Raw genomic sequence first — 19,656 nt, 5'->3', positions numbered from 1 at the left:
CCACATCACTGATCCATTACACTTCAATCACACACTGAACCAACACCACATCACTGATCCATTACACTTCAATCACACACTGAACCAACACCACATCACTGATCCATTACACTTCAATCACACACTGAACCAACACATCAATACTGATCCATTACACTTCAATCACACACTAAACCAACACATCACTGATCCATTATACTTCAATCACACAATGAACCAACACCACATCACTGATCTGTTACACTTCAATCACACACTAAACCAATACATCACTGATCCATTACACTTCAATCACACTATGAACCAACACCACATCACTGATCCATTACACTTCAATCACACACTGAACCCTAACACCACATCACTGATCCATTACACTTCAATCACACACTGAACCAACACCACATCACTGATTGATTTTACATTCGTTCATTACTCTCTTATCTTCATCTACTTTTAGTGACCATTTATTTGTTTGAAATATATGTATGTTCCCTAGTCTGTTTGTGTATTTGTAGCTGTGATTGTTATTGTTGGTTATTTATAATGAACAGAGTGAACATGACAATAATGTGGGCAGCTGTTTATGTAACCTTTAATTCTAAGTCTAATTACTGCAGCGTAATTGAAAGTGTAATTGTAATTGAGCACAATAGCATTGCAATTGGAATTCCCAGCAATATAAACCAGTCTGTCCATGACATCATCCATCCCCCATTCCAGCAATATAAACCAGCCTGTCCGTGACATCATCCATCCCCCATCCCAGCGATATAAACCAGCCTGTCAGTGACCTCCATTCCCCCATCCCAGCAATATATATCAGCCTGTCTGTGACATCATCCACCCCCAATATAAACCTGCCTGTCAGTGACCTCCACTCCCCCATCGTCACGATGCAGTCACAATCAGAGGTCTCAGTGAGAGGGACACGTCGATGACCGTGACGTATATCAACAGCATACAGAACAATGCAGGATAAGAGTCAGCAATCAAATGTTTAATCACATGATAAGTGGCTCTCCAGAGAGATGCAAAAAAAATTGATGGACAGACAGACAGACAGACAGAATAGCACTAGAATGGAAAATGCATTTTCAGCAATCAGCTTAGCTGTGATTGTAATTATAATTGCCCGGGTCTGGTACAAATCAAACACAATGACGTGAGAGTCAACGCTGCTCCTGGGAGAGTGACCGCTCATGAGCTGCTCAGATCAGGGTCCTGCTCACAGCGCTGAGCTGCACTACCTCCTCCTGCCCTCCAGGGGGCAATGCTGACAGTCTCTGTGCTCCCAGGGGAGCTGGCTGCAGCAGGGCTGTGTGCCCCAGAGGTCGCCGTGGAGCTCTGCAGGACGAGGGTGTCAGTGTGTATGATGTCAGCAGAGTCAGCGTCAGTGTGTATGATGTCAGCAGTGTCAGTGTGTACGATGTCAGCAGTGTCAGCGTCAGTGTGTATGATGTCAGCAGTGTCAGTGTGTACGATGTCAGCAGTGCCAGTGTTAGTTTGGTTCTCAGTGTGGCTGCAGGTCTCCAGTATCTGCAGTGTGTGCGGCTCTCCCTCGGCACTCCGAATAATCAGCAGTTTCTGTTCCAGGGGTGTCAGACCCCCCCCGGTGTTCCCAGGTCCCCCCAGCTCCTCCACACAGAGTCGGGTCTGGGCCCCATCTGCACCCCTCAAAACCAGAACGTTCCTGAGCCCCCCTGCTGTCTGCACCGTCTCAATGTGCAGGTCCTGCAGCACTTCCTGTTCCTGCTCCTCCACTTCCTGCGGCTGCACTTCCTGTTCCTGGTGATGCACTTCCTGTTCCTCCACTTTCACTTCCTGTTCATGGTGATGCACTCCTACTTCCTGTTCCTCCACTTCCACTTCCTGTTCCTCCACTTTCACTTCCTGTTCCTGGTGTTGAACTTCCTCCTCCTCCACTTCCACTTCCTGTGGCACCGCCTCGCCTGTCCAGTTAATCTCTGAGTTGGTCGAGTGCTCGATTCGCACCTCCTCTCCTGCCTCTCCAGACTGTCCCTGCTCCCCTCCCCCTGACCCGGGCTGGTTCTGACCCAGTTCACCGCAGGGCTCCGGTACGATCTGGATCTCAATGTTCTGGACTGTGGGGCTCCCCGTCAGTATCGGGGTGTCTGGTGTGCGGAGGCAGGGGTGCCCCAGCTGGTTAATGACCACGCTGCCCTCATTATCATGGATATCATCACTTCTGCCCTGCTCACCCACACTGACACTGGCACTGCCGGGACTGGTGGCCCCAAACTGGTTAGACTGGGGCTGGATGCTGCTACCAGTCAGGATGGTTTGTATCGGGGGGGTTTGGCCAGTATTATTATCGTTACTCCTCCCTTCCCCTCCCCCTCCCCCTCCAACACTTCCCAGAAGAACCAGCCTCTCTGCAGGCTTGGCCCCCAATCTTCTCCCTGGATTAGAAGCCTGGGTGCTGGATGCAGGGTTTGGGGGTACCTCCCCCTTCTTGGCCTGCCTCGTTCTCTTCCTGGGGTTCCTGGTCTTTCCTGGGGTACAACCGCTCCCCTCCAGACAGCCCGGCCGTGGTGCGGCCCCCAGTGTGATCACTGCCCCCGATACTGGCTGCAACACTGTGGTGCTCTGCTGTCCGGGCTGGGGCACCAGCAAGAGTTTGGGGGACCCCCCGGGGGTTGTTGGGGGGCACTGCAGGAGGAGAAACTTTTGGGGTGGTGGAGGAGGCGGGGGGGGAGGGGGGGGCTGAGGGATGGGTATGAGCTGCAGACCCGTGGGGGTCTGAATCAAGAAGTAATTCTGCTGTGGCTGCGGCTGCTGCTGCATCTGCTGGGTCTGCAGATTGAAAATCTGGGGCTGCACCGGAGCCGGGCTCGAACCCAGGATCAGGGTCTGGTTCCCAGCAGCAGCAGAACCAGCAGCAGCATTAAACACCAAAGTGGTGGTGGTGTGAGCTGAAGCAGGGCAGGAGGAAGAGGAGGAGAGGGGGTTGAGAATGACGCTGTGCCCAGTGGAGCTGTCCCTGATGCTATTGTTATTACTAGTATGATTATCATTGATATTATTATTATTACTGTTATCGCTGATGCCGTGACTCTTGCTCTCACCGGCAGCGGCGCCACCCTGGTGGGTGCGCAGGTGCCTCTGCAGGTATGAGTTCATCACGAAGCCCTTGCCGCAGAGCTGGCAGCAGTAGGCCCGCTCGGTAGAGTGCGTGCGCTGGTGCAGCTGCAGGTTGGAGGAGTGGGTGAAGGTCTTGCCGCACTGCGGGCAGCCGTAGGGCCGCTCGCCGGAGTGCGTGCGCTGGTGCTGTCGCAGGTTGGAGGTCTGGGTGAAGGTCTTGCCGCAGGTAGGGCAGGCATGTGGCCGCTGTCCTGAGTGCAGCTGTGCGTGGCGGCGCAGACAGGACGTGTTGCGGAAGGTCTTGCCGCAGGTCTGGCAGGCATAGGGCCGCTCGCCCGTGTGCAGCCGCAGGTGGTACTGGAAGTGCGAGCTCCACTTGAAGGTGAGGGCGCAGTGAGGGCAGGTGAAGGCGCGCACACCTGCAGAAGGGGGGAAGGGAGAGAGGGGGAGGGGTTAATGTGTGCCTCAGTGTATCTCTCAGTGTGTCAGTGTATTTCAGTGTATCTCAGTGTACTTCAGTGTGTCTCACTGTAGCTCAGTGTATCTCAGTGTGTATCTTAATTTCAATTCATACTTATTGATTTACATATTTTGTGTTTTGTAGCCTATTGTATTGTATTTACCTGTGTGCACATGCTGGTGGATTGTGCAGTATTGTATTGTATTGTGTTTACCGGTGTGCACACACTGGTGGATTGTGCAGTATTGTGTTGTATTGTGTTTACCGGTGTGCACACGCTGGTGGATTGTGCAGTATTGTATTGTATTGTATTGTATTGTATTGTACTATATTGTGTTGTATTGTGTTTACTGGTGTGCACACACTGGTGGATTGTGCAGTATTTTGTTGTATTGTGTTTACCGGTGTGCACACGCTGGTGGATTGTGCAGTATTCTATTGTGTTGTATTGTATTGTATTGTGTTGTATTGTGTTGTATTGTATTGTATTGTATTGTGTTTACCGGTGTGCACACGCTGGTGGATATTCAGCAGGGACGAGCGTTTGAAGGTCTTGCCGCACTCAGAGCAGCGGTACGGTCGTTCCCCGGTGTGATCACGCACGTGATAGCGCAGCCCCGACGAACCCTTGAATGCCTTGCCACACTCTGAGCAGCGGAACGGGCGGTCCGAGGGGCCTGGGGAGAGAGAGAGGGAGGTTAGACTCCATACACTCGGAGCAGCGGAATGGGCGGTCCGGATTGTGAAGATATTCTACACAGAACACACAGTCACAAATCTGTACAACAACAAAAAAAAAGACTATCACAAAAAAACACCCCTAAACCACGACCCCACCCCCCCTGGTACCCACGTGGGGGCCCCCCCCCACCACCACTGCCCTCTCTCCTGACTTACCTCCCTGCTGCTGCTGTTGCTGCTTCCCAGTTCTCCCCCCCTGCTCTGCTCCGGCTAGCTGGCTGGTGCTCCGGGTCCCGGGGGGGGGGTTCGAGGGGGGGGGTGAGGCCGGCACGGCCACCAGGCTGACGTTGGCCCCCACGCTGCCCAGCTGGCAGGGGATCTCCCCCTCTAGCAGGGGGCAGTGTGCGCCCGGGAGCAGCGCCTGCCCCTCGCAGTGTGAGCGCTGGTGAGACAGCAGGCTGGGCAGCGTGGAGAAGCTGCACTCACAGGAGGCACACTTGAACCTGCCCCCACCCCCAGGGGAAGGGGAGGGGACCACGGGGGGGTCAAGGGGGAGCAGAGGCTGGCTAGGGAGGGGTCGGTGCGCCTGTGAGCGGTGCCTGGCGAGCCCCGACGCGTTTTTAAAAGTCTTCCCGCAGACCAGGCAGCCGTTGGCGATGCCCTGTAAAGGGTTAGCCCCGCCCCCAGCTACCACCGAAGCCCCGCCCCCTCCTCCGCTGGTCTCCACGACGACCTCCGGGGCGGAGGACAGGTGAGAGGTCAGCTGGTGCTTCTCCAGCTCAGCTTCCACCCGGAACGTCTCGCCACAAACCTCACAGCGGTACAGCGTCTCCACAAACACCCCCTCTCCCACGGGCCCCCCGGCCGACTCAGCCCCCCCCGCCTGCGCATAGGCCTGCTCGATGGCGTGGCTCTGCAGGTGCTTCTGCAGGAAGGGCTGGGAGATGAACAGCTTGAGGCAGAGCGGGCAGCAGAGCCGCTGGGGCTGGGGCTGGGGCAGGGCGCTCAGGCCAGCACCAGCATCACTGTGGGGGAGTCTGTACAGCAGGGCGGGGCTGTCAGTGTCACCAGCGTGACTGCTGTCGTTTGCATGGCTGTGAGTGAGTCTGTACAGCAGAGTAGTGTCATTACTGCCAGCGCCGTAGTTCAAGAGTGTGTTCTCATCACTGATGCTGCTGTCATTGGCATTGCTGCCAACACCGTGAGTGAGTCTGAAGAGCAGCGCATTGCCCTCAGGGTTGCCAGTGCTGCCGCTGTCTTCGTTGCCCTCAGGATTGCTGTAGTTCAGCCCCGTGTTCTCACTGCTGATGCTCTCGTTGTGAATGAGTTTGTAGAGCAGCGTGGCGTTGCTGTCCTCAGCACTGTCTCTCTGCTCGTTGCCATGGCCCCGGGGCCGGGAGGCCCGGCGGGGGGGCCTCTCCTCCCCCGTGTGTGTGCGCTGGTGCTGCCGCAGGTTGGTGGACTGGGTGAAGGTCTTGGCGCAGGTGGGACAGGTGTAGGGCCGCGCCCCCGAGTGCACGCTCTGGTGCCGGCGCAGGCTGGATGAGCTCTTGAAGCTCTTGGGGCAGCTGCTGCAGGCGTACGGGCTCTCACCGGAGTGCTGACGCAGGTGGTACTGGTAGTGAGAGCTCCACTTGAATGAGAGGCCGCACAGAGCGCACTGGAACGCACGCACACCTGTGTGCACACTGCGGTGAACCTGAGGGGGGGGGGGGGAGAGACATTAATATAGAGAGGAGAGACATTAACATGAGCAAGGAGAGACATTAACATGAGAGAGGAGACATAAATAAGAGGGAGGAGAGACATTAACATAAGCAAGGAGAGAGGAGAGACATTAACATGAGCAAGGAGAGAGAGGAGAGACACTAACATGAGTTAAGAGAAAGAGGAGAGCCATTAATATGAGAGAGACATAAATGAGTGGAGAGAGAAGATGCATTAATATATGAGAGGCGAGAGAAGATACATTAATATGTACAGTTTGCCTTAGAATTTCCATCTGATACAAAGACATTTCATCGCATCAATATCAAGGTCTAGTGCTATATATTATAAAGACATTTCAGAGGGCTGGATCGCATCAATATCAGGGTCTAGTGCTGTATATTATAAAGACATTTCAGAGGGCTAGATCACATCAATATCAGGGTCTAGTGCTGTATATTATAAAGACATCAGAGCACTGGATCTCATCAATATCAGGGTCTAGTGCTGTATATTACAAAGGCATTTCAGAGGGCTGGATCTCATCAATATTAGGGTCTAGTGCTGCATATTATAAAGACATTTCACAGGGCTGGACCTCATCAGTATCAGGGTCTGCTATGTGTTATAATGTCTCTCAAACAGTGTACACTGATTTCTGTTATCAAGCCGAAGGGAACACAAAGCCGCTTTGTGGCTTGGAACTTGGTTTCAGGCCGCTGCACGGAACACCAGGGGAGACTTGGGGTTTGAAACAGCAAACAGAAAAAGTGGCTCTGAGTTTACTCAGCTTAATATTAAGAGGAAGCTGCAAGGAAAGTGTAGCACTGCACAGTAAAAGCACCGCAGAGTGTAGTCCTGCACAGTAAAAGAACCGCAGAGTGTAGTACTGCACAGTAAAAGAACCGCAGAGTGTAGTACTGCACAGTAAAAGCACTAAAGAGTGTAGCACTGCACAGTAAAAGAACCGCAGAGTGTAGTACTGCACAGTAAAAGAACCGCAGAGTGTAGTACTGCAAAGTAAAAGCACCATAGACTGTAGTAACACACAGTAAAAGAACTGCAGAGTGTAGTCCTGCACAGTACAAGAACCGCAGAGTGTAGTACTGCACAGTAAAAGAACCGCAGAGTGTAGTACTGCACAGTAAAAGCACCATAGACTGTAGTAACACACAGTAAAATAACTGCAGAGTGTAGTACTGCACAGTAAAATAACCAGAGAGTGTAGTACAGTTATTAATTCGTCATTTAGCAGACCTTATCCAAAGCGATGTACAAAGACTAGGGAGTGAACTATGCATCACAACTGCTGCTGCTATAGAGTCACTTCCAATAGGACCTTGTTTGTTTTACTTCTCACTTGAATGACGGCGCACAAGGAGGTTAACTGACTTGCTCAGGGTCACACACAAGGAGTCAGTGGCTGATCTGGGTTTGAACTGGGAACCTGGTTATATGCCCCTTTCTCTATCCACTGGACCACCAAGCCTCCTATGCACCAGAAACGCACAGTAAAAGCACCGCAGAGTGTAGTAACGCACAGTAAAGGCCTGGTGAATCTCGTGTGTAACACACAGTAAAAGCTTGGCGAATCTCGTGTGTAACACAGTAAACGCCTGGTGAATCTTGTGTGTAACACACAGCAAAAGCCTGGTGAATCTCGTGTGCAACACACAGTAAAAGCTTGGTGAATCTCATGTGTAAGGCACAGTAAAAGCCTGGTGAATCTTGTGTGTAACACACAGTAAACACCTGGTGAATCTCGTGTGTAACACACAGCAAAAGCCTGGTGAATCTCGTGTGCAACACACAGTAAAAGCCTGGTGAATCTCGTGTGTAACATACAGTAAAAGCCCGGTGAATCTCATGTGTAACACACAGTAAAAACCTGGTGAATCTCGTGTGTAAAACACAGTAAAAGCCTGGTGAATCTCGTGTGTAACGCACAGTAAAAGCCTGATGAATCTCATGTGTAAACCACAGTAAAAGCCTGGTGAATCTCGTGTGTAACACACAGTAAAAGCCTGGTGAATCTTGTGTGTAACACACAGTAAAAGCCTGGTGAATCTCGTGTGTAACACACAGTAAAAGCCTGGTGAATCTTGTGTGTAACACACAGTAAAAGCCTGGTGAATCTCGTGTGTAACACACAGTAAAAGCCTGGTGAATCTCGTGTGTAACACACAGTAAAAGCCTGATGAATCTCATGTGTAACACACAGTAAAAGCCTGGTGAATCTCATGTGTAACACACAGTAAAAGCCTGGTGAATTTCGTGTGTAACACACAGTAAAAGCCTGGTGAATCTCATGTGTAACACACAGTAAAAGCCTGGTGAATTTCGTGTGTAACACACAGTAAATGTTGTTTCTCTTGCGCTCGCTCTCACCTGCAGTAGGCTGGCTCTCTTGAAGCTGCGCCCGCAGTCACTGCAGTGGTAGGGCTTCTCCCCCGTGTGGCCGCGCTGGTGGTACAGCAGGGCGGAGGAGCCCTTGAAGGCTTTGGGGCAGTGGCTGCAGCGGTAGGGCCGCTCGCTGGTGTGGCTGCGCAGGTGATGGCTGAGCCGCGATGACCACTTGAACGTCTTGCCACACTCCAGACACTGGAATGGGTTCCCCTCCACCGCCGCCCTGCCCGAGCTGGGGGTCCCGCTCTCACCAGCCAGGGAGCTCACAGCTGCCTCCAGCACGCTCAGCTCCTCTCCCCCCACCCCAGGACCCAGGGAGCTCTGCAGGGCGGTGAGGGAAGAGAGGGGGGCCAGAGGGGTCAGGTCCTGCAGGGAGGAGGGGGCCACAGTCAGGGAGAGGGGCTGGAGACCCCCTCCCACTGCGGAGCCAGCAGACATGGGGAGGAGGGAGACGAATAGATGGAATAGGAGGGGGGGATAGTGTGTTGTCTGGCTCTGCCTCTCTCTCGCTCTCTCTCTTTCTCAGTTCATTCCTGTTACTTTAGACAAAGGTGTTGTTTGTTGAGATTTCTGTTCAGTGTCGCTTCAGAAATATCCTTTAAAATACAGTGAACTTTCTCGCTCTCCTCCAATTCTCTCTCTTTCTCTGTGTTTTCAAGTCTCCTCCTCGTTTCTCTAAGCCATGTCAGCACAGGAGCTGGAACAAATAAACAATATAGACCGACATGTTAAAATGTAAGCATGACAGACAGGAAGACAGACACTTGCTTTGCCAGACCTCTCTGTGCTTTACAATGCTTCCCTATGCTTTACCAGACCTGTGCTTTACAATGCTTCCTTGTGCATTACCAGACCTCTCTATGCTTTACAATGCTTCCCTATGCTTTACCAGACCTCTCTGCTTTACAATGCTTTCATATGCTTTATCATAGCTCTCTGTGCGTCATCATTCTTTCACTGTGCTGTGTTTTCATTGTGGGGCACGTTTAAGGGTTGGTTTACCATGGTTTGTTTTTCATATGCTTTACCACAACACGTGCACATACATCTTAGAATTGTAGTGAACTATTTTAGGACACAATGCGTGTGGTACCGAGTAATGCAGCCGTAATTAAACACAAAGAAAATATACACAGGAACTGAGAGATTCCAAGAGGAATAATTCAACAAGCCCGACCCCAGTAATCACTCATATTAAACATTCCCTCGGGTAATGTGCGGCTAGAGAGGCCGCCGGGTTTTAACGGTTATTTACGACAACGCGGCAAAGAGCCGAAATTTATCGCTTACATCATAATACACACACACACACACACACACACACCCTCCTCACACACACACACACACACACACACACACACACCCTCCTCCTACACACACACACACACACACACACCCTCCTCCCACACTCCCACACACACACACACACACACACACACACACACACACACACACACACACACCACCACACACACACACACACCACACACACACACACACACACACACACACACACACACACACACACACACACACCACACACACACACACACACACACACACACACACCACACACACACACACACACACACACACACACACACACACACACACACCCACACACACACACACACACACACACACACACACACACACACACACACACACACACACACACACACCACACACACACACACACACACACACACACACACACACACACACACACACACACACACACACACACACCACACACACACACACACACACACACACACACACACACACACACACACACACACACACCACACACACACACACACACACACACACACACACACACACACACACACACACACACACACACACACACCCTTCCTTTAATAGTAAGTGTCAGCCGACACCCCACCCCCTCGCCTGCCCCTTTAAAAGCCCCTCCCCTCGCTCGCCTCAGTCAGCGCAGCTCCCCGCGCCGCCTCCTCTATCTAGCAAATACACATCCCTCAAAAAAACTACGAGCCCGAACCGAACCTGGTCGCTCTGAGTCCAGCGGGGCTCCGAAGCGGCAGCACCGACGGGGATTTCAAAATTTTACTCATTTAATTGTTTTGTTTTTTTTCTCTTTCTTCGCTGCGGTGCGAGACACACAACCTTTACGATCAGCTCGCGCAGACAAACGGGACTCGCCGTTCAGTAACGCCGCTTGTCATTGGCCGGCGCCGCTGCCCGGCCGCGTCTGTGATAGGACGTTGAAAATACGGACGATTTTTTTAGCCCAAATTAGCTTAAAAATCGATTTGGACCCCGGGTTACACGAAACTGACCGCAGAAAACAGTAAATCGTCGGGTTTCGGTGGGTAAAAACGACGTGAAACTGGCCGAATTTGAGTTGGAAATACAAAACAATGGGTGTGGCTTTCTGGCCCTTTGCGCGGAGCATCTTGGAGGATTGAGTCTTTTTATAATGTGTAGTTCGTGCCGCAAAATGGAAGCGCTGGGAAACCCGATGAGAAAAAATAAAACCTTCGCAAAGAGCCGAGATTAGACCCGGGGATTTTAAACCAAGAACAGAGAGTTTCAGTATAGGGGAGTGTTTCGTTGTTGTTATTTATTTGGCAGACTCCTAGGTCAGTACAGGGTTGCAATGCAGTACTCGTATTTAAATACAGCAGTTGACAGTAAGTGCAAACCATTATTTGTTTATTTAGCAGGTCTTTATCCAAGGCGATTTACAGAGGCTAGGGTGTGTGAACTATGCATCAGCTGCAGAGTCACTCGCAACAACGCCTCACCCCAAAGGCGGAAGGAGGTTCAGTAAGTGACTTGCCCAAGGTCACAGTGAGTCAGTGAGCCGGGTTTTGAACCGGATACCTTTTGTTACAAGTCTTTCTCTTTAACTGCTGGACCACACCGCCTCCTAATACTACTGCAATACAATATGAGCCAGGATGATGCTGCACGTTAAGATTACAGCCAGTGGTGTCTACAGTCACAGGTTAGAGGTGCAATATCCACCTCGAAATCGATTATTTTTATATATATATATATATATATATATATATATATATATATATATATATATATATATATATAGATGTATATATATATATATATATGTATATATATGTTATTGTATACGTGTATATATATATATATATATATATATATATATATATATATATATATATATATATATATATGAATTATATTATGTGTGTTTTACAATAACATCGCACAACATACATCGTTGTCTTTTAATTAGTTTTGCCTTAAAACACACATGAATTTCCAATGGTTGTTTCAGTCTTTGAGCCCAGATTGAAATGTTGCTGTGGTGTTCAAGAGGGCGAAGCTTCCTCCGTGCTGCTGTTGGGGTTCCCGCCTAAATAGAAATCACGAGTTTATATTGAAAATAATAAAGGCACTACCTGACTCGTGGCAAGGGCTTTAAAAATGCAGCTCAATTGCAACCAACACATGAGAAATCTCAGAACTGTCGTTCTAGTGCCTTCGTTATTAAGGTAATTAAAACGCCACACAGAGTTTAATTTTCTTATTTCATAAATACCGACCTGAAATGATGGCTGTTTTTCAAAAATGTAGTACTAGAGTCAAAAAACAATTACATCCCTAAAGTAGACAAATCTAAATGTAAAACTAAATTGCCAAAATGGTTTAATAGATCAATTAAAAAAAATATTCAGTAAAAAAGGCACTTTACAGTGTGTTAAAAAGGGACCAAAAACACAGTACACAGAAAGAGTACATGGAATTGCAAACGCAAGTCAAAAAAGAAGTTAGAAAGGCCAAGAGAGAAATAGAAATGAACATTGCTAAGGGGGCTAAAACCAATTACAAAATGTTTTTCCAATATTACAACAGCAAGACAACATTCAAAGAGGGGGTTAAATGTCTAAGAGATACAAATGGCAAAATGATAGATGAAGAAAAAATAGCAAATATATTAAATGATTACTTTTCACAAGTTTTTACAAAGGAGGAGACGGACAACATGCTCCACATGTCATCCAGTTCCTATTCAGTTTTAAATAACTTTAGCATAACCGAGGCAGAAGTGTTAAAGGGACTAGGAGCTCTTAAAATAAACAAATCCCCTGGGCCGGATGAGATCCTCCCAATAGTACTCAAAGAAATGAAAGAAGTTATTTACAAACCGCTAACCAAGATCATGCAGCAGTCTCTTGACACAGGGGTGGTACCGACAGACTGGAAAATTGCAAACGTAATACTGATCCACAAAAAGGGAAACAAAACTGAACCAGGTAACTACAGACCAGTAAGCCTGACTTCTGTTATATGCAAATATATGGAAACTATAATAAGATCCAAAATGGAAAATTACCTATATGGTAACAGTGTCCTGGGAGACAGCATGGTTTTAGGAAAGGGAGATCGCGTCTAACTACCCTGCTTGATTTTTTTGAGGATGCAGCATTGATAATGGATAATTGCAAAGCATATGATATGATTTATGTAGATTTCCAGAAAGCTTTTGACAAAGTCCCACATAAAAGATTAATTCTCAAACTGATATTGCTGCTCTAGAAAGAGTGCAAAGAAGAGCGACCAGAATTATTCAAGGTTTAAAAGGCATGTCATATGCAGACAGGCTAAAAGAATTGAGTCTGTTCAGTCTTGAACAAAGAAGACTATGCGGCGACCTGATTCAAGTATTCAAAATTCTAAAAGGTATTGACAGTGTCGACGCAAGGGACTTTTTCAACCTGAAAAAAGAAACAAGGACCAGGGGTCACAAATGGAGATTAGACAAAGGGGCATTCAGAACAGAAAATAGGAGGCACTTTTTTACACAGAGAATCGTGAGGGTCTGGAATCAACTCCCCAGTAATGTTGTTGAAGCTGACACTCTGGGATCTTCAAGAAGCTGCTTGATGAGATTCTGGGATCAATAAGCTACTAACAACCAAACGAGCAAGGTGGGCCGAATGGCCTCCTCTCGTTTGTAAACTTTCTTATGTTCTTAGTTCTTAAATGGCAGAAGCGTGAAATAAGTAGCATTGTGTTTTATTGGCAATTTTATATACATGTAAAAGTAGAAATATTTTACACTAAATCACGCACAAAAAATTCAGTCCAGTAAACTGGAGTATTTCACAATAACTAAAGTTGGAACCCGAGAATCTTGGCATACCGGCATATGCACAGTTCCACATGCATGACATGCAAGAATACGCGCGCTGTATTTTTCACATACTGCCAAGCATAGACAGCATTGACAAACGTGCCTTTAAAACTGTGCACACTTTCATTCAGCTTGATTTCATGCTGCACTGAAAAAAGTTTTTCTAACTGAAGAAAAATATATATGAGGACATTATTTTATGTTTATTAAAATACAAAAGTTTAGTTACAGGTTTTTTTCTGAATTCGATGCTATTAGTTTTGATTACCCGAGGTTCTAAATTTGCAGGACCTGTGTAGCCATGAGAGAATGTTTGTTGTAGACAGTATAATGAGTTTGAAATCCTATCAAACTTGAATTTTAACCAATGAGGGCTGCAGCAAGAGCTTTTCGGCTGACCAGTCGATTTGATTGGCTGTTTTGCGTGTTATGATTGGTACTCATGGATATGTATTTGATTAACGTGATTGGTCGGGTGCAAGGCTCCTTGCAAACCACAGTTCAAGTAATATCGACACGACCCTCAACTCCACTGCCAGTATGAAACACGCCCTGTCTGAAATATCCCGCTTCAAATGCAAAAAGGGATGGAATGCATTTCTGTTTTGGGCAAAGCAGCGTGTAAAAGAGCCTAAATAAAGAATCGTTAGTGTGATTTTAACCGAGGCCTGTGCCTCATAGCTTTAGTAATTACAAACCTCTAGTAGCCTGCAGCATGTGCTAGTGCTGATGGTGCTGCTTGGTCGGTAACTTGTTCACAGTGTGTCTTCATAGACTGTATTGAAAGTAATGAGTCTGCATCCAGCTGTTTGGTGTCTCACACCGGAGACCAGTCGAAGGCTGAGGCTCTATTGAGGTTTTTCATGTGATGTCACCATGACACTATTATAATTGACTTCAGGACAGCCGTTAAACCTTCGATTTTACAATGCCAGGTGTGTGTTGTGCTGTTGGGTGCACCAACAGAAGAGGAGAACAACGTTGCCCTCCTGTCTGCTTAGCCAATGAATCTGCAAAACTGATTTTTCAGGAATATGTGTGTACAGTAAGCAGAGATACACTTAGGCAAGTTGGCATTTTTATTTTAGTGATGAGAGTGTGTGAAGCCTCTTTGAACCTCTGCTTCACCAACAGCTTCACTGATCCGAATCACCTGCAGTGCTTCATACTCCACATGGCCATGCAGTGGTAGATCTGTTCAGCTCACTGCCTTTAAAATCAAGGCGTTATCCAATTGTAATGGAACTATCAATAATAAAGTGTCACGACAGAGCACTCGCCATTAGTTTACACAGGAGGCAATGATCTACATTATTAAGCAATTATTTATGATCTCAGCTATACCGAGAATGGGTGATTTAAGCAATCACTATAGAGGTTTTCAGTTTGTAGGTATATTTCAGTGTAATAATGTTTTTATAACAAATTGAGAAATGCAGAATTCATGTATTTACTATTGGAATCACAGGAGTCCCACATTTAAAAATGTAAAATGAATATATCTATACATATACGTCTACACACACACACACACCCTTACTGGATTTTCAGCATGAGGACCAAGCCTTTTAACCAGAAGGTTCCCAGTTCAATCCTGGCTCAGCCACTGACTCTCTGTGTGTGTGTGTGTGTGAGAGAGAGAGAGAGAGAGAGAGAGACCCTGAGCAAGTCACGTTTTTGATTCATTTTAATTGATTCAATTTAATCGAATCAAAGAACTGCAGCTAATTGATTATTATTATTATTATTATTATTATTATTATTATTATTATTAATAATAATAATAATAATAATAATAATAATAATAATGAAGCATTTTGTGCATGGTATATTTAAAATAACTGAACAAAGTAGTTTTGGACACATATACTGTAGCTATATCTTTCATTGATAAAGATTTCAATTTGTTTTCATGCTTTATAAGGGGTGAGAGAATCCAGCTCACTTGAGGCTCTCGTTGCTTGCTAGTCTCCCTCATGAACCCATACATATATACATAGAAAGACTGGAAAGAGGTTTTTGTCCTTCCCCATGTGAGGTCACCTTGCATGAACGGGTTCCTTATATTTTTTTACCTGGGACAATAATTTATGACCTAAAAAACTATAACTCACCTTTATTCAACAAAGATGTGTGAAAACTACAAAATAGAATCAAGCTCCACATGACTTTGAAAGGAATTCTTAAAAAACATCAACTCCCACTGGAGCTGATGAGGGAATCTCAGCTGGAAACAGCTGCAGAGTTCAACTTAGCTGTAACAGTTTACAAGAAACTTTTTAACAGCTGAAAACAATTTTAATAAAAGGTCTAATGAAGCAAATGATGATTTCATTGAAGGGTCTCGTTAAGTAACCGAGAGGTCGGTTGGAATGAAAACCAGAAGACACTCAGGGGGTAGGAATGTGCTCCTAAAAATAAAAAATAAACGAAAAAAATTAAAGACACGGGGTCCGCAGACCAAGGCTGAGAAGCCCCGCTGTATTATAGGCTTCAATAAAGGAAGTTATGCATGTGTTTGTTTATTATAGTGCGCGTTGCATATGCTAAAGATATGTGATTTCTGAATACAGTATTAATACAGCACTTCCTCAACACGCAAATTTAGTACAATAAATACTAAAATGAAATCGTCTTATTTAGTCTGTATTCTACTAACTAAGATGCTGCCTAACCGAGGCATTTATATACTGTGTTATTTAGCACACATTATAGAGTTACTGTACATAGCAACTAAAACGCTGTTATTCGGGATTAGGGTTAGGATTAGTACCATAAAAATCTAACTGCATGCACAATATCGCATAATAATTCAATCTCTAAATAGTGTTAGTAAGAGCGACATCTACGGAAGACTTTTGGAATGACACCACACGTTTGATCAGTACCATGGCAATGAGACAGCATTGCCTCTACTGTAGTAGCTTGCATACTAATTAAGGTCGTTTCACCTCAGTACCGTCGCGCTAAGCAGGCTTGAGAACGGGTCGGAGCGCCTGGTTCAGAATACAGTTAACTTGTATCGCTTTCTGCGTTCCGCTGCCCGCAGTCCTCCCGGAGAAGGATGCAGATTTGCTCAAACAGCGCAGTCCTAGTACGGAGGCTGTATTTCAGCCCACATTAAAATCAGTGAATAAACACATGTCGAAGTAAATAGATTCGTGAACATGTACACATGTATTTATTTTAAAATATATCGTCCACACAGCAGCGTCGTCAGTGTGTTTTTTCCACGCAGTGCGGGTCTCCCCGCACGCTCCGCACGCCGCCGTGTGGGCGCGCGCACGTATTAGAGCTACCGCAACGCTTGAGGATAGCGGATGAAGTCCGGAGAGGAGGCTGCATTTTGGGATCGTTTTTCCCGGTTGAGGTATTGTTTTGAGTCCGGGGTGGAGGGGCTGATACGTGTACATGGTCAGGGGGTAGGTGTATATATATATATATATTGTTATTATGTTTATATTCTTGTATGTAACGGGTCGAGCGGCAGTGGAGTCCAGAAAGGACAGACCGGGAGCTGTGTGCGCATGCCCTGAGTCGACAGTGTCTCACGGCAAACATGTTGCGCACACATTTCTATAAGGAGATGTTTTTAACACACACACACACGCACATAGAGGGAGGTAAAAGCAACGGACGCAAATCTGTATTTAACACATGTTGAAATCATCCGTGTTTTATCATTACTAATTTTAAAAGCTTCTGCAGCGGCGTGTCGGGTTACAGCGTGTAATGTTAGCGCTGTGTGCTTGTGTGTGCGCGTCAGTGTTTGTTGCAGTGTATGTATGTCAGTGTGTCTGTGTGCGTAAGTGTGTCAGTGTCAGATACTAGGCTAGCTAGATGTATATTTAGAAGCTATTATTGTTTATGTAGTCGAGTGCAATAAGAATAAACACAGTTGCAGCACGGAGACAGCAGTGAACCCCGCATCCTCAGAGTGCACTGCTGTATCTCACTGCGGGTCACGGTAAAGCAGCACACTGTAGGAAAGAGTACCCTATAGAAGCGCACACACTTAGGAGTATTTATTCGTGTGAATTAAGGTAGAAGACAGATCTATTAATAACATCTTACTGCTGTGCAGTGATTAGTGTTAATTGTAATATACGGGCCTGGTAAAACATAGGGAAGCATTGTAAAGCACAGAGAGGTCTGGTAAAGCATAGGGAAGCATTGTAAAGCACAGAGAGGTATGGTAAAACATAGAGAAGCATTGTAAAGCACAGAGAGGTATGGTAAAGCATAGGGAAGCATTGTAAAGCACAGAGAGGTCTGGTAAAGCATAGGGAAGCATTGTAAAGCACAGAGAGGTCTGGTAAAGCATTTAAAAAAACAAACCATGGTAAACTAACCCTGATAAGTGTGTTGCACGGTAATAGCACAGTGAAGTGTAATAAAGCAAGGTAAAGCATGGTCAATCTAGTGTATTACAGTGTCTATGTCTCTCTCTCTCCCAGTGCAGTGAGTCATGCCCACACTGGATCTCAGCACCGTGCTGATGAGGGAGATGAGGGAGGATGAAGCTGAATTCGTGACAGAGCTTTTGAAGGTAGGTCTGTCTGTCTGTCTGTCTGTGTATGTCTGTGTCACTGTGTGACTCTGTCTGTCTGCGTATGCCTGTCTTAGTTATCCTTACTGAATATATGCAAACAGATTATCTCCTCTCTCTCCTCTCTCCTCTCTTAGGATTGTTTTCGTGGTTCTGAGAATCGATTGGTTCTGTACTTGCTGACCCGCCCCTGTTCTCTACTCCTCTTGGCTGTGGGGAGTTCCGCCCTGCGCTTCGTGTTTAACTCTTTCCTGGCCGCGCTGGCGGTGCCGGTGTTGCTGGCTCTCTGCTTTCTGAAGCTGAGCTGCCGGGGAGCGGGGGGGCTACGCAACGCCAGCTACTACAGGCAGGGTGCAGCAGGGAGCAGCGACACCAGAGAGACCAGAAAAGACAGTGACACCAGCGAAACAAGCACAGTCAATGAGCACAGCAAGATCAGCACGGGCAGAAAAACCAGTGCACCCAGTGACACTAGCAAGACCAAGCCAGGGGCAGAGAAGGGGGATAACACCTCCAGCTGCTCCAAGCCAGGTTCTGAAGACTCTGACTCAGACTCTGAGTGGAGTGAAGGGGAAGGGGAGGGGTGGCAGGCCGACCCCTACCCCCGCCGGAGAAAGAGGCGCTCCAGCTCCAGCCCCAGCCCCAGCCCCAGCCCCCCAGGGCCAGCCCCTGCTCCCCCAGGCCTCCGCGCTATCTGGGTGTGCGAGAGTCAGGGGGAGGTGCTGGGCTGCGTGGCCCGGGATGTAGGCCCCCTGCCTGGGCAGGCTCTGCTCTGCTGTCTGGCTGTGAGCTCCTGGCACCGCCGGCAGGGGCTGGGCTCGGCGCTGGTGACCCGCTTCGAGCGGCAGGCCCGGCGGGATGGCTTCAGCAGCGTTGGGGCCCGCGTGAGTGCGGGGAGCAGGGTGGGGGCAGCCTTCTTCCAGAAACTGGGGTACGAGAGCTGTGGGGCCGGGGAGAGGCGCTGGCTGGGGTACAGTGTGACTCAGGAGTTCAGGAAACAGCTGTAGAGGAGATATGTGCCCAAAACTTTAAGCTGTTTCAATATTTCCATGCATGAAAGGCTTGAAAAAATATTCCTTCAAAACATCTTTGCATTTGATGAATGAGGGACTTTGTTCTAAAGCCGTATGTCGTCCCCTGCTGGTCAGAGAGAGAGAGAGAGCTAGATGTGTTTATTACTGGTGTGTATTAATGAATGACTCTGTGCGGCTCTGTATAGATACTGGGTTTGAATCAATGTGTGTTTCAGAAGGGTTGATTTTCTAATGAATATATAAAAACCTGCACTCTGCTTGAATGCTTTTCTAGGTTCTGAAGAGTTTGATTCAGTTTTAATAAAATGTGTCTTTGGGGTTAAAGCCTGTCTGTCTGTCTGTTAGACACACACACACTGACAAACACACTCACACTAAGACACATACGCACACACACACACACACACACAAAGACAGATACTGACACACTCTTTCCACTGGTAATCCCTCGATTTCACTGTGTGTTTCGAACAGGAATGTGTGCGTCTATAGATAGCCTGCAGTCCAGACCTTGCAGTGCCCTGTTAGATAAGAAGAGTCTCACTCAACA

General features: G+C 47.4%; 2 protein-coding genes across 2 annotated transcripts; one reads left to right on the top strand and one right to left on the bottom strand.

Annotated features, from left to right (window-relative positions):
• Positions 1-563: 563 nt before the first annotated feature.
• Positions 564-10,555, bottom strand: znf628 (zinc finger protein 628). Its single transcript, XM_041232205.1, has 5 exons — positions 10,391-10,555; positions 8,342-9,056; positions 4,463-5,945; positions 4,069-4,242; positions 564-3,524 (listed from the first exon to the last, which is right to left on the bottom strand). Exons 2-5 carry the CDS (start codon positions 8,795-8,797, stop codon positions 1,201-1,203), a joined length of 4,437 nt encoding a protein of 1,478 aa, XP_041088139.1. The 5' UTR covers positions 8,798-9,056; positions 10,391-10,555; the 3' UTR covers positions 564-1,200.
• A 5,983-nt stretch (positions 10,556-16,538) lies between these two features.
• nat14 (N-acetyltransferase 14 (GCN5-related, putative)) lies at positions 16,539-19,430 on the top strand. The gene is made up of 3 exons (XM_041231974.1): positions 16,539-16,893; positions 17,981-18,072; positions 18,210-19,430. The coding sequence occupies exons 2-3, from the start codon at positions 17,992-17,994 to the stop codon at positions 19,077-19,079; spliced, it is 951 nt and encodes a 316-aa protein (XP_041087908.1). The 5' UTR covers positions 16,539-16,893; positions 17,981-17,991; the 3' UTR covers positions 19,080-19,430.
• The last annotated feature ends 226 nt before the right edge of the window (positions 19,431-19,656 follow it).

This window comes from Polyodon spathula, chromosome 29 (assembly GCF_017654505.1).
Source record: "Polyodon spathula isolate WHYD16114869_AA chromosome 29, ASM1765450v1, whole genome shotgun sequence".
Classification (NCBI taxonomy): domain Eukaryota; kingdom Metazoa; phylum Chordata; class Actinopteri; order Acipenseriformes; family Polyodontidae; genus Polyodon; species Polyodon spathula.
This window is presented reverse-complemented; position numbering and strand designations above follow the sequence as displayed.